We start from the raw sequence: 14,746 nt of genomic DNA on the forward strand, positions 1-14,746 counted from the left end.
GACTACTGAATGTAGTTAATACGCATGTTTTCTATTTTTCTATTGGTCAGTATTTTTTTCATTGTTATTTTGTAAAACATTACAAAACAAATACATTTTAAATAATAATAATAATAATAAAACATTTTAAATAAACGTAACAGCCCACCTAATCATTTTTCCCCCCCGAAAATATATTTATATTTATACTTTCAGGAATATCAAGATGTCAATTCAATTCAATTCAATATTGCTTTAATGGCATGACTGTAAAAAAAAAAAAAAAAAAAAAAAATACAATATCGCCAAAGCTTGAAATATATGTGGAGAAATATAATAACAATGAGATCAAAATAATAGAATAAAAACATTAGAACAATAAATAAACAGTGTAACAATTAAGAACTTATTGTGAACATTTCATACCACAGTGTTTAACATATAAACACACAAGGCTGAGGGTCACTGTGGTAGGGAAACACACTGAGGTCAGACATAATACACATATTACATACATTATGTACATTCACCACGTATCTCGATGTCTTTCTTAGGGTTACTATTTGACTTGAATAAAATGTGCATGTTCCATTTCAGCATCTAAGACTTTAACAAATTTTAATATAAAAATGAAAAAAAAATCTTTAAAATACTGTAAAAAAAAAAAAAAAAAAAAAAGAACGAAATCAAAAATTTAAAACGATTGTAAAAGAAAAAAATGAAAATCTAAATGTGTAGAACACTGATTAGACAACAGCGTACCCTTCTGGACACCAGTGCTAATTACATGGTAAACAGACATTTCTGTAACAAACGGATGTAAAGGAATCGTTGCTTTACTTCAACTAAAGGAACGATTTGCCGCGACAGCACTCACATTAATTTATTGTTAAATAACACATTTATCTAATTATTTCTAAATGCATCAATTTTTCATTTTTACAAACCATGTTTTTGTATGACCAGTGATGATGGCGTAAAAGTTACATATTTGTAAATGTATACAGATGCATTATACATTATAATAGTTCTACGTGCATCCCATAGACACAGCACTTCCGGCTTCCGTCACATGTGACTCTCTGCAGGTAACAGCTCCTCCACTGGCACTGAAATAAATTTCCACATGGAGTAGCTGTTACACCCAGTGAGCACCAGGGGCAGCTCTTAACACTTCCTATGCTTGTCCAATGTCCAACACATTTTATTCTGTTAAAGATAAGAGATCCATGGTTAGAAGAAAAAAAAAACATTACCAATAAAACACCCTGCTTGTCTACATATAGGCCTAGTCATATGATTTGAGGGACAGAGAAAATATGCAGGTTTTGAATAAGATGTTAGTAATGCTATTTATTTAAACTGTAAACTGTTTATCCCTTCATTCGCTGACCTCTTTCTTATAAAATGTCAAGGACTTTGACATATTGAACTTTACCCACTTTACATCTTGACTTGTGAAAGTTATAAAGTCAAATACAAATTAAGCAAATTTGTTTGAATCAATCTTCCCTGTGTGTGTTCTTACTTAGTAACATTAAAGCATATTCTTTGTTGACTAGCTTACTATTCTGAAGTATTTAGAGATGTTCACTCAGAGCTATTTGGTTACAAATTCTTCCCAAAAACAAAACTGCACAAAGTACATACTATGTAAACTTTACAAAGTTGCATAAATACTAAATAAAGTACTAATGATAACTGTTACAAATAACTCACCCGTGTTCTCCTGTATCAAAATGCAGAAACTCAGGTTGAAGCAGCATGATAATCTATTAAAGCACACACAATGACTGGAAAAAGGGTGAAAGAGAAAAGAGAGTAGAGTAAGAGTAGCACTACAAAGAGTAGCATGTGTGATCTCTTGCCATTCAGAAGAATGCCCCAGACTGAGTAAGTGTTGCCAGATTAATTATTATACATTCATCCAATAAGTAACAAGCTATGAAGCCCATCCCATACTGCACTGTTTGCACCAGTGTTGGGGGTAACGCATTACAACTCAAGTAACACGAGTTACGTAATCAGATTACTTTTTTCAAGTAACTAGTAAAGTAACGCATTACTTTTTAATTTACAAGAAAATATCTGTTACTTTTTCAAAACAATAACGCCACGCCAGTTACTTTGTTTTCCCATTTATTGACTGACAAGTCTCCTGTCCCCATGTTGGGAGAAATCGGAAGTGTTTGCTGTGTGAACATGTGTGAACGTGCATTAATTCATCCCACTTGCAAAAAACAGATTTAGTATGCATCAAAATGAATTAAAACAGTGAAATGCAAACTCAGAATATGACGCAAACCTGCAATAATTAAATGTTAAATAACACAGATGTATCTAATCCCATTTTATTAACCAATATCTTTTCTGCTGACCTTTGATGATCCATTTCAACCATAATAAGCAAAAATAACTTTAGATAAACTAACAATTGTGCTTCATTGTTTTGTTTTTTTATTGCTGAAGAGTGAACCTTCTTCTCCTGCGTTCTACTGTACAGATGTGAATTTACTTTTCCTTCAGCCTGAGGTTTATTCATTACACTTTTTGGTGTGAAAGGGCTTTTTTTTTTTACATTTGCTATAAATAGAACTTCTTATATTAAAAACAATCAAGCCCTGCTCATTTTTTTAAATGTAACGCATTACTTTCCAAAAAAAGTAACTAAGTAATTGGTTACTTTTTTAGGGAGTGACGCAATATTGTAATGCATTACTTTTAAAAGTAACTTCTCCAAACACTGGTTTGCACAGCCACCTGGGTAAAATCATGTCTTAACCTTAAAAACTTTTAGTTGTTAAATGTTAAAATGGACACTTCTGAAGTTTTTTTATTTTATTTATTATTTGTCATGCATTGTCCTTAAAATGATACCTGACCGTTGCATAAAGTTATGCAATTTCATGACATGCCATTTCAAAAGATATAGTTAATTGCAAATATATACGTCTTTTTACTTCTTACTTGTGTCTTCGTTTTCTTTGATGTCAAATATAGTGGATTCAGGTTGATCGGGACATTTTCCCCCAGCCATTTCAACGAAAGAAAGTGTCCCAGTTTTGAATTTAGCCTTATGATACGGTTATATATAACTACGATACAGATAATAGTTGCTGGTGTTATTGTGTTTACATTTTATTGTCCTTTCACCCCTCTATAGTAGCTAATCATGTGGTAGACCGCACAGCACAGGTCTAGTCGCTCAGGAGCAGAGAAAGCGAATTGGTCCTTGCGGCTTTCCGTAGATGTGTGTGGAAGCAACCCAGTGCTGACAACAAATGTAAGTAGCTGTACAACGACGTGCAGGGCTAATTAACGATGAAATTAAGTAAAAAATATCGTTCCTGATATACAAAAGCGCTATTACTTTATAAAGAAAATTCTTAAGCGCTCGCTAGGAGATACTAGTTATGCAAAAGAATAATTAGCTGTTGCTGGAGGCTGTTCAGTGTTAGCCTGCCAGCTAACTGAATTTGATCATGTATCAGTATAAATATTGGCTGCTGCCTCACTTATTTGAATTGCTTTATCAGTCAGATTTGATTATGTAGTGATGATATGATCATGTCAGCCAGAAGAGTAGAGTCAATTAATCTTACTGTTTCGAGCTGCAATGATTTTAGTGTCTACCCATCGGTATGACTATTTTGTATATTAAATGATAAAACATAAAAAAAAAAGCTTTTCTGAAAATAAACTTAAACTCTTTAACTCCAAGGAAGCTTTCTGTTTTATATTTTATTTTCTGTTTATCTGTAATCTTAATGTGACTGTGTTGTTATAATGCTTTAATAAACTCATTTTCAGCACAATGGCTGAGTGCACTACGTTAGACAGTCTGCTGGAAATGGGCTTCGACAGAAACAGAGCGTAAGTGAAGATTTTTCTACAGTGACACTGATGTTTACACACTCATCCAGTGCTTTCACTCACCCAGTGATTGTTTTGTAGGGAGAAGGCAGTAGGACATACTGGAAACCAGGGCATTGAGAGAGCAATGGACTGGTGAGTCATCATATTTTTTTAATGCTTTGTTTTTTAGTAAATTGCAACTCAATCTGATAGCCAGTGATCATTATGCATTTTCATTGTATGGAAAAGAGCAATAATTGTTCCAATTAAATATATTTAATCAATTAAAAAAAAAAAAAAGTTGCATGGAAGTTGCATTTACAATTCTATAACTGTACAGGTTAATGGAGCATGAGAATGATCCAGATATAGATGAACCTTACGTTCCGCCTGCTGGAAATGCTCTCGGCACCACAGAAGAACAGAGCCAGTCTCCTACAGAAACTTCTGAATGTATGTTCTTCTGATGCTCCTCACTCTCAATTTCATGGAAACGTTGTCATTATTTCGTCACCCAACACAGTTACTTTCTCTTTCATTTTTGTCTGTAACCAAAACAAAAAACAGCAACTGAAGTTACTGAAGAAATGGGAGATGCCAAACAATCTATGACAGAAGAAGAAAGGTTGGAACAAGTAAAACGGTTTGTGCTTTGTACAGCTGACCTTAAAATGCATTACTGTAAAAAACACACATTTAAAAGCTGATGAAAAGTATCACTTTCCCCTCACAGACTGGAGGAGTTGATGAAGGCGAGACAGGAGGAGAGGAGAGAGAGAGAGCGAAAGGAGGAAATAGAAAGGGAAAAGCAGAGGAGGAAACAGGGCCAAGAGCTGCTGCAGGTTAAACAGAAGCTTCAAGACGACGAAATGAAGAAGCTAGCTGACCAGCGCATGAAAGAGAAGATGGAGGACAAGCTTGCCAAGTAAGACGAACAGGGATGCAATGCCTGTTTAACTTTGATCAGGCACTTTCAGTAAAGTTTTCACTTGTATTCAGTGGTTCTAATTCTTTTTTTTACTTCAAGGCTTCCCATGGTCCACAACATTACCTTTCCAGTGTGTTGTGATTTACTGAATAAGAATTACGTTACAGCATTTAGCCAATGCTTTTATTCAAAGTGACTTGAAAAAAGAGGAACCATGCAATTTGTCAGGTTTACCAGGTTTATTAGGCAACTAGATTAGGAAGCAAGTTAGAGAAGAGGAGGAATGCAGAGAAGATTCTCCCATTCTCTACCTGATAATCAAGGCATAACTATAAAAATATATATTCATTATAAAAATGCCAATGCAGTTATAAGATTTTTATTAATTTACATTACTTTTCCAGGTCTAAAAAGTTACAATTTTTGAAAATAATTAGTTCTTTATAGAAAAACATTAAACAAGAAATGTAGTGACTTTTTTTTTTTTTTTATCATTTAAATGCTCATTTTAAGTAATCTTGGGGGGCCCCTAGTTGAGAACCACTAGTAATAACCTGCGATCCTTTCTTAGGCAGCGAGTCAAAGAAAAGATTGCACGAGACAGAGAGGAGAGGGCACGAAAGGTATTAATTTATGCTTTTACTTTGCCCGCTTCACATTACTACTATTATCTTGTGTGCCTACTAGTATATCAAGTATATAAATAATAACAAAAACCTCTGCAGTTTGGAGGTGGTTCATCAAGCACGGGTTTGTCATCTCCCCCCTTTGAAGCCCCTCTGCAGTCTCCACCTGAGAACCAAGGGGCTCCTCCTGCTAAGAAAGACTACGATGACTGTCGGATACAGGTACTGCCACAAAATGAAGCCACCTTTCACTCATAATGAATTAGTCAGTGTCCAAGTAGTCCTGAGAGTCCAGGATGATGTTGAATTAAATAGAAAAGATTTAAAATGGGATTTTTTAGGTACTTTAATGATGAATGATTCCACAAATCATTCAAACTCCTCTCTTACCCTCCTTTGTTCATAAGGTGCGTCTTCTAGATGGAACCACCTTGAGCACTGTCTTCAAGGCTCAGGAACCTCTGGCTGCTGTTAGAGTCTATATTCAGATGAACGGGGAAAATGGACAGGATTTCAACCTCATCACCCCGTATCCCAGACGTGTGTACACAGATCTAGACATGGAAAAACCCCTTTGTGAGCTGGGTAAGAATTTATATAAGGTTGATGTTGACTAGTGATATAGTACTAAAATGATCAGTTCTTTGTCTCTGAGGAATTAACCTTAGCTTTTTTATCTGGCACTTATGGATCTTTTGTTTTACTTGACAGGTTTGGTGCCTTCTGCCGTCCTTGTGGTTACCAAGAAATGAAGCAAAGCAATTATAGAAACAAGCTGTTCTTCCAGACGTCAGTGCAAGATTACACAGATTCTCTATGGAGACTATGAATCGGTGGACTGCTACTGCAATGATTTCACTTAAAGCACCAAACATGCAATGAATTGATCAATAATTCCATTAAACGTAAATCTGTTGATACTGATTAATAAAGGGTCGAGTGAGTTTTCACAATGATGAACTTTGAGAAAGTGGTGTTAGCTTTCTGTTTTGCCACATGGAAAAAAGACATTTTCACCAATAAAATATTACTCATCTTAGTTTTATGATTTGAATGTTATATTGGCGTTGGAAGTAAAGGCAAAATCTGTAAACAAGCAGAAGCTTCTGAACATTGCATATAGAGTTACTATTGGTTCTTAAAATATTCAATCTCGAGAATTGTGCTATACCAAATTGTTTGAAAAAGGGTTTAAAAACCTTTAACATATGAGTGATTATAGTAGCTTGTATCAGAATTGCACAATCATAGCAAATTACCTTTTACTATGTGATGCAGCGGTTCCTCACCTTCTGATTAATGCACATAGATTGTTTATATACATTAATAGTACATTTAATATTAATGATATTAATAATAATAGTTTAATTTAAAAATTGAGGCCCCTGTCTGAGAACCCTAGATGTAAAGCATTAAAAACACTTGTAAAAATGAAAAGAAAAAGATTAAACGAAAGTCTCTTCAACATCTGTGCAAAGTCAATTAAGTAAAAACTTTACAACATATTTGAATTTTAAAAAATGTTTTGTGTGTATTATATTTTATTAAAATTATAAGATGGTGACTGCACAATAAACTCAATTTTAAACATTTTAAAATTACTTCATACAAAATGGTCAACAGAAAAATGTTCACAATACAATTCAAGGAGTCAATAAATTGACTTAATTCACAGATAAATTACATAAAAAGCATGAACAGATATATATATATATATATATATCTACAAATGCATTTTAGGATGTAAGGTGGCACTTAGTACAAAAAATTCAGGGAAAGAGAGGGTAACATCCTTTAAAAACATAATAATATGTTTGTACATTTTATCCCTCACTTCTGACACTGGCTCAAGTTACGCACTGCTGCGGCTTTTGGAGGATTGAGGATGTGTGAGTGGATCACATGAAGCAGCACCCCAGACCTCAGTCTTTGAAGGGACTTAGCTGGGAGGGTAGTATTGATTATACTGGTTCCACGGGTTCTGGTAGCTGCCATACCCTCCATACTGTTGCTGCTGAGACACAGGGACAATATTTGTAAACAATACACATTTTAAATCAAGATGCAATCTTTTAAAGCTTTAATTGCCTCCTGCTGGGTAAATGCAGTGCTTTAACAATGTGCCATTCAATCCTTTACCTGGTACCAGCTGCCATAACTCCCATATGATCCACTCATGTCTCCGCCCATCATAGAGGGAGGTGGTGTTGTCATGGGAACATTGGGAGGCATTGTGGGTGGAGCTGTCTGTGGCACCGTCAAGGCAGATGCATCATCCATTTTGCTCATCTTTTCTGGATCATCATTATCGCTTTAGGAAAAACAAACACACATTTAAAAGGCTTTCACAAAACGAAATGTCGAAATGTCGCTGGGTTTGTTTTTGTTTAGCTCACCCATTCTCTGCTTGTCTCTTTGCATCATGTTCTTTCAGCAGCTTCTGGTGCTCCTCATACATGCTCAACACACTGATAATATAAAAGAAAAATATTAGGAAACATTTAGGTAAACTTAGTAGTAATAATCCATTTGTAAATTAACATAATATACATGTTTTATCACTTGTGCTGAAGCTACCCGGAATGGTTTGAATTAATTCTGACCTCTGTACTGTGGTCCCAAAGTCCTCAGCAAATTGCAGGCCACGTTGGGAGAAAAGGATTTTGGTCTTTGGGGAGAGAGGAGCAGCAAGGGCTTTGGCCACACACTGCAGAACAACTCCTCCATTAGCCAGCAGGTCACCTGACATCTCCAGCTCCAGAAGGTTCTGATACAATCTACCGTTATCCTGAGGATCCGAATCCAAGAGTCATCAAATATTGGTATTGTGGTGCATCATACTGTGATAATTTTATGTAATACCACTCAAAAGTTTAAGGTCGTTATGATTTTTTATTTTATGTGCACCAAGACTGCATTTATTTGATCAAAAATACAGTAAAAACAATAATATAGTAAAATATAAAAGAACTGTTTTCTTTATATTTTTTATATTCTGTGATGGCAGAGCTGAATTTTCAGCAGCAATTACTCCAGTCTTCAGTGACATTATCCTTCAGAAATCATTTATTCTCTTTATTATTAATAAAACAGTTATGCTCAATGTTCCCTCTAAGCTGCACGTGTGCAGAAGAATTAACATGCCGCGCACAGGACAGAGGCAAACATGTGTTGTAGTAGTGTGCAAACTCTACTACATGGGGATGTTTTAGGTAACTGTAAAAGAATTCACGTTCACGTTGTTTGAAAATATTTATTGAAAATATTTGTTTTTATATTATATTATATATTATAAACCTAATAAATAATTGACCTCAGAAAGGGAATTCATGAGCAACAACTGTTTCATTTTTTCATATTAGCTATATTATAGAATTTACCTGTTCTGCATGATTGTTCTGAATGATTTTTAATAGAATTTCTTGGTAAGTAACACAGCACTGTAAAAAATGTTTTCTCAGGTAACCTAAAATGTGCATCATTTACCGGACTCAGCTCTATGGCTTCCTGTAGAACAGTGCGGGCCCTGGAAGGGTTCTTGCACAGCTTGTGAAGAAAGCGAGCCAGTTTGATGGAGTAGAAGGCATGGAGTTGGGGGTTGTCTTTACTCTTCTCCACAGTCTCCTTCAGCAGTGCCTCCGCCGCATTCAAACGTCCTGCTCTCCGCTCCAGACCCACTCTTCTCAGACGCACCGCGGCCAAACCGGGCACTGTCATCTCAAGTGATTCTAGAATACGCTGTGCCTCTGTAATATTACCTATGGGAGTGAAAAGAAATCAAGTGAGAGAATGAAATATACACAGTAGCTGAAACAAACCCACATTTCAATGCAATATGTTTAAGATTTTAGGTTAGCCTATTTTTTCTATGCTAAACTTACTGTCTCACCATGTTTTTCCTCAAACGAGGCCCATTGAAGGTGGATGCTGTGTTTGTATGGAAGATGGATTTCACAAGCTCTGCGGTACACTTTACGCACCTCCTCCAGCCCGTGTGGTGCCAGGTAATGCACATACTGCAACACACATAAATAGCTTACAAAATGCAACAAAAAAGTTAGCAATATTATAAAACAGATCATCATGATCTTGTTGGATCTCCTTTCTACTTACTTTATTCCAGAATTCCTCATAGAGTGCACAAGCAATGAGACAGCGTTCAAACAGAATTAGTACTCTCTTGAGCCCAGCTACACACTCTTGTTTTGAGACTTCAAGGCCTTCCACAGCCGTCCCTTCAGCATCCACTGCTGCTGTTTCAGCTTCTGCAATCTCCCAGTCCAGATAGCTCTGCCAGGCTTTCAGCTGGGCTCTATCCAGAGGCTTCACATGGAAATAAGGCCTTTTAATCTGGGAAGGTAAATTGACAGAAAAACTTCATACACAACCCATAAACAGTTCAAGTTTGGGTCAGCAATATTTTTAGATATTTTTGAAAGTCTCTTTATTTGATTAAAAATATTACAATTTAAAATAACAGTTTTATTTTGAGTAGATAATATTTTAGTGAATTTTTTTTTTGTTTGTTTTACAGGATTCTATTCATCTATTTGATAGAAAGGTCAAAAGAACCACATTTTTTAAAATAGATTTTTTGTAACAATGTAAATGCCTTTACTGTCATTTTTGATCAATTTAACACATCGTTGCCGAATACAAGTATTAATTTCTTTCCCATAAAATGTATCCACGATTTATTTTTATAGATAACATCAGTTTCCTCAACCTCTATGAAGCATCTTTCTGAGAAACTTACAGCATCTTCAAAGTTCCATCTCTTTCTGACTTCTGCTTCATTTTGTTGGTACAGTTCCTCTCTGCTGACCATTAGGAGCTCCTGCATCTTCTGCACTGCTTCTTCCTGCATAAAAACATGTTAAAGCTTAAAACGATAATCTCTAGAGTATCACATCAGTTGAAGAAAACCTTCTATTCCAGATGAAAAAGTGAGTTACCGAGTCCTTGCCATTGTCTGCAGGCTCTTCCTCCCCAGGCGGTCTCTCTTCTTCTTCAGCACTGATATCAGGTCTCTCTTTTTTGGCTTGAATCTGGCTCTGTTTGTACTCATTCCTCACCTTACTGTACTCCTCAAGGGACAGGACGTCCTGAGGCGGGTGGGAGGTTAGGTGAGTTTTCAGCCTGAGAGAAGAGACAGAAATTCAGAGAACATCAGCCTTGTTCAATGTAAGGGTCATCATGATTTTTATGGACTCTGAAAGCAAAAGAATTTTTGTGATATTTTGGTGATCTGAATTTGAAGTGTTTAACTGCAGGTGTTTGACAGTTTACCAATTAGGCTTTTGTTGATGCATTCAGCTGCATCTAAATATAAAGGGGGAAAGAGATCACAGAATATGAGCGTGAGAAGAAATGATAACAAATTCTCACAAATCCATGCGTGTGTGTGTGGTATGTGGATTATGTGCCTCAAATCTGAGGAGTTGTGTGAGGAAACAAATTATGTTAACACATATAACATGATCTATGAGCATAGCGTACTTTTCATAATGTGTGTTGTAGAGCTGTGTGGGGACCCTCAGTACTCGGTCATAGACGCCAGTCATGAAATTCAGGTTGCCCTGCTCCTTCTCCCACTCGGCGTACAGATCCCACAGCCTGTCTGAATGGAAGTCCCAGCCAGCGGCTGCAACTGCCTCCTCAAACACACTGAGGAGAGAACAGGACATTTACTTTTCAAGTTACATTGTTTCTTGACATGTCTTATTACTGTAAAGAATAATGTTTAAAGTTACCATGAAATCAAAATTGACCACTCTTATTTTTTACAGAATGTTACCTGTTACCTGTCCGATCAATTCCAGATGGACAAAAGCCCCACCCTACCATTTTAGTATATCTTCTCAAGGGTCAATACTATAGAAATGAAACTTGGATATATTTTAGAGTAGTCAACGTGCAACTTGTTTAGCAGTACAGATTTACTGTCCTCTGAAAATAACTCAACATACAGCCTTTATTGTCAAAAAAGCTAGCAACAAAAGTGAGTACACCCTAAGTGATAACAGCTATACGTTGTTTAACCATGCAAAGCCACATGTCCTATTCCTCATGTTCATGTTTTTGTCTGATTGAAAGGACTATACAAATTTGTGTATCTTGTATTACAGCAGTTAAAATTTGGTGTTTTGAGTACAATTCTCTCATACTGACCACTGGATGGCACCTCATGGCAAAGAACTCTCTGAGGATTTGAGAGTTAGAACTGTTGCTCTCCACAAAGATGGCAGAGGCTATAAGAAGTTCGGTAACACCCTGAAACTGAGTTACAGTACAGTGGTCATATAGAGGTTTTACAAGACTGGTTCCACTCGGAACAGGCCTCACAAGGGTTGATCAAAGAAGTTGAGTCCTTGTGCTGTGCGTCAGGTGCAGAAGCTGGCTTCAAAAAAACAGACGCATGAGTGCGGCCAGCATTGCTTTAGAGGTTGCAGAAGCGGAAGGTCAGCTTGTCAGTGGGGAGCTGCGGTTCATTGAGGGAAACATGGATTACAACATGTACCGAGACATTCGGAAGCAGAAGATGATGCCCTCCCTTCAGAAACTGGGCCGAACGGCAGTTTTCCAACATAATAACGACCCCAAACACACCGCCAAGATGACAACTGCAGGACACAGTTTTGGCGTTCACTTAGGGTGTACTCATTTTTGTTGCCAGTTATTTTGTTGAGTTATATTTAGAGGACAGTAAATTTGTACTTCTATACAAGCTGCACACTGACTACTATAAAATATATCAAAGTTTCATTTGAGTAGTATTGTCCCTTGAGAAGATATACTAAAATTGTTGCTGAAATGTGAGGGGTGTACTCACTTTTGTGAGATACTGTATATCACAACAGGGATAAAAAAAATTATCGCAGTTTCCTTTAGATAAGTCTTAATGAAAGTCTGGAATACACTCACAACTTTTCAAATCTGAACAGATTTTAAAACTCTAGGCATCATATACTTGCCAACTTGTAAATGATTACAGAGAAAAACTGGACATCTTACACTAAATGACTGAGGATAACAGACTACCACACTTTCAGGTTGTTCTGAACACAACAAACTAATGCAGAAACATGCACCTCATTTCCAGGAGATGCATGACAAATGCACTACTAACTAGTTTCGCAACTAGTGTCAACTTGAACAGCCTGTTAATCGGTGCAATAATCTAAATAAAAACTGTGCAGTGTATTGCAGACTTAATTGTGCATAGGCCTATTTGCTTGAACTGTTTAGGAGAATAACTGTATTGTTAAAGGGATAGTTCACCCAAAAATGAAAATTCTGTCATCATTTACTCACCCTCAAGTAGTTTCAAACCTGTATGAATGTCTTTGTTCTGCCGAACACAAAGGAAGATATTTTGAAGAAAGTTTGTAACCAGGTTGTTTAGGAAAAAAAATACTATGCAAGTCAATGGTGCCCCAGAACTGCTCTGTTTCCCACATTCTTCAGAATATCTTCCTTTGTGTTCAGCAGAACAAAGAAATTCATAAAGGTTTGAAACTACTTGAGGGTGAGTAAATGATGACAGAATTTCTGTTTGGGTGAACTATCCCTTTAAAGGGGATAATGTTGCTCCAAACCCGCAAGACCTTCATTCTGAAGGAGTGGATGCTCAGCTGCCAGATCCTTCATATTGATATTAATTATATTATTACATTATTTCTTGTTTGACTATTAATCAAGTTATGGCAAGAGTGAAATGTGTAACCTTATGTGTGCTTAAGAGATATTAAAGAATCCTGCTTTATTCTGTACTTCCACTCTCTAAGATGATGACTTCATAGTGTGTGTGTGTGTGTGTGTGTGTAACGAACCATTACCATACTGATCAAATTCTTGCTGTTCCCTTGCAAAGTTAACTTGGCATCAGTGCCAAGTGGGGAAAAAAAGGCTGCATTGTTTGTCAGTGGTACCTGCGGATGCGCTGTGTTGACTCAGGCAGGTTCATGTTGAGCGTTCCCAGCAGCAGGTTGATGTAGTGGATCCAGAGATCAACACTGAGAGGGATTGCCTTCAAACCTTGTTCACACACCTGTCAAAGAAACCAAATACAGCTTTACATCTCTGCTGCCGTATTATGTACAAATCATTTTTAAATATTACAAAATTACAGAAACATAGTATGCCAAGTAATTTTACGGCTTGGGATTGTTCCTGGGTTTTTTTTGTATTTGACTGAAATGTTCATCTATGCATGTTCTCACCTCTTCAGCCTTATCGACGTGACCGGCCCGTCTCTCAAGATCCGCAAACTTTTTCCAGTAACCGTAACACAGAGGATACCTCAGCAGAAACGCATTTAGGGCTTGACGGCAAGCCCTCACGTGGCCCTACAATAAATAATGAAAAATTTAAAACCAACTAACATTTTAATGTTCCCAATAATGAAACACTGCAATCTGTTTACAACACATTCACCTCTTGTTCACAATACTGCAGGAGGTCAGTCCAGCTGTTGAAATCTTGAGGATTATCGCTAGTAAGTTTCCAAAGTCTCTGGAAGTCTGCAGGCACCTCTCCCTCTTCTTCCTCTTCTCCTTCCGCTGTGTAGGACGCTGTTGGGGCGCCAGTGTCTCCTCCATCAGCACCACTCTCTGCTGACTCCTCAACATCTGTCTTGGGAAGGTCTGCAACCTCAGGGTCATAAAGCTCTGTCACTGAAAGCGATGTATTGATTAAACAGACTGCAGTTTAATTCACTGTACTGAATTATGTTATGATGTAGAATATAGGGAGTAAGAATAGTTTATCCGTGTCAACTTATGATATTAAAGTTAGTAAAACTGAATCTCGCTTTGGTCTCGCTACTTACTGGACAAAAGTGTTACATATTCTGATGACGAAAGGTGATTTATTAATTAAATTTAACATAAATGTGTCAAACAACTCTTACGGGATAAAAATGCTCAAGTTTGAATCAATGAATCAATAATTATTTAGATCGCTACGTTAGCTATGAAGACGCGCTGGTGTAATAACTTATGAATAAAGCGTTTAAGAACTGAATGCGACAAATTATTCACACAAGCTTAAAAACTCGGTATTTTATTAGGTAACTTTTAAAGGGAAACCTGAAGGGTTTGTGAGTTCCCCCTTGTTGCCCAGGTCCTCAGTGCCTTCCTCCGCCATTATTGACCACACAACAAATGACGCACTTAAAGTGCGACCCCTGCTTTTTAATTTTACTGTCGCAGTAGATTGTCGACAGCAAGTTATCATCATACCGCTGCTGTATGATCCATAAAATCTCGAAGAGAAAATTAAATAGAGTTACAAAATGAGCGGAAGTGACACATTGTAAATATGTATTAATAATAATAATTTAAAAAAAAATAACAGT

The 14,746-nt window shown here is 36.7% G+C and overlaps 2 protein-coding genes across 4 annotated transcripts; one reads left to right on the plus strand and one right to left on the minus strand.

Moving 5' to 3' along the window:
• The first annotated feature begins 3,108 nt into the window (after positions 1 to 3,108).
• On the plus strand, positions 3,109 to 6,427 carry ubxn1 (UBX domain protein 1). Its single transcript, XM_058798649.1, has 10 exons — positions 3,109 to 3,262; positions 3,790 to 3,852; positions 3,934 to 3,987; positions 4,175 to 4,287; positions 4,402 to 4,477; positions 4,568 to 4,759; positions 5,334 to 5,385; positions 5,488 to 5,610; positions 5,796 to 5,973; positions 6,100 to 6,427. The coding sequence occupies exons 2-10, from the start codon at positions 3,794 to 3,796 to the stop codon at positions 6,138 to 6,140; spliced, it is 888 nt and encodes a 295-aa protein (XP_058654632.1). The 5' UTR covers positions 3,109 to 3,262; positions 3,790 to 3,793; the 3' UTR covers positions 6,141 to 6,427.
• A 460-nt stretch (positions 6,428 to 6,887) lies between these two features.
• Positions 6,888 to 14,541, minus strand: si:ch211-114c17.1 (pre-mRNA-processing factor 39). 3 transcript variants are annotated; one of them, XM_058798648.1, is made up of 14 exons: positions 14,478 to 14,541; positions 13,825 to 14,033; positions 13,611 to 13,736; positions 13,320 to 13,438; positions 10,888 to 11,055; positions 10,344 to 10,527; positions 10,145 to 10,249; positions 9,502 to 9,738; positions 9,278 to 9,404; positions 8,875 to 9,146; positions 7,992 to 8,176; positions 7,785 to 7,856; positions 7,528 to 7,699; positions 6,888 to 7,402 (listed from the first exon to the last, which is right to left on the minus strand). In XM_058798648.1, exons 1-14 carry the CDS (start codon positions 14,533 to 14,535, stop codon positions 7,328 to 7,330), a joined length of 2,109 nt encoding a protein of 702 aa, XP_058654631.1. In that variant the 5' UTR covers positions 14,536 to 14,541; the 3' UTR covers positions 6,888 to 7,327. The 3 variants fall into 3 exon arrangements, with proteins under 3 accessions (XP_058654631.1, XP_058654630.1, XP_058654629.1); XM_058798647.1 differs by having other exon boundaries at positions 6,888 to 7,399; positions 13,825 to 14,063; positions 14,478 to 14,539; XM_058798646.1 differs by having other exon boundaries at positions 13,825 to 14,063; positions 14,478 to 14,539.
• Between the last annotated feature and the right edge of the window lie 205 nt (positions 14,542 to 14,746).

The sequence above is a fragment of the Onychostoma macrolepis genome, chromosome 14, assembly GCF_012432095.1.
Source record: "Onychostoma macrolepis isolate SWU-2019 chromosome 14, ASM1243209v1, whole genome shotgun sequence".
In the NCBI taxonomy this organism is placed as follows: domain Eukaryota; kingdom Metazoa; phylum Chordata; class Actinopteri; order Cypriniformes; family Cyprinidae; genus Onychostoma; species Onychostoma macrolepis.

Coding starts and splice junctions, on each gene's coding strand:
- ubxn1 (XM_058798649.1), top strand. CDS start 3,794: ATGGCTGAGTGCACTACGTTAGACAGTCTGCTGGAAATGGGCTTCGAC. Junction 3,853..3,933: donor GGCTTCGACAGAAACAGAGC/GTAAGTGAAGAT, acceptor ATTGTTTTGTAG/GGAGAAGGCAGTAGGACATA. Junction 4,478..4,567: donor AGGTTGGAACAAGTAAAACG/GTTTGTGCTTTG, acceptor TTCCCCTCACAG/ACTGGAGGAGTTGATGAAGG.
- si:ch211-114c17.1 (XM_058798646.1), bottom strand. CDS start 14,535: ATGGCGGAGGAAGGCACTGAGGACCTGGGCAACAAGGGGGAACTCACA. Junction 8,177..8,874: donor AAGCCATAGAGCTGAGTCCG/GTAAATGATGCA, acceptor TCGGATCCTCAG/GATAACGGTAGATTGTATCA. Junction 7,700..7,784: donor AAGAGACAAGCAGAGAATGG/GTGAGCTAAACA, acceptor TTTTTCCTAAAG/CGATAATGATGATCCAGAAA.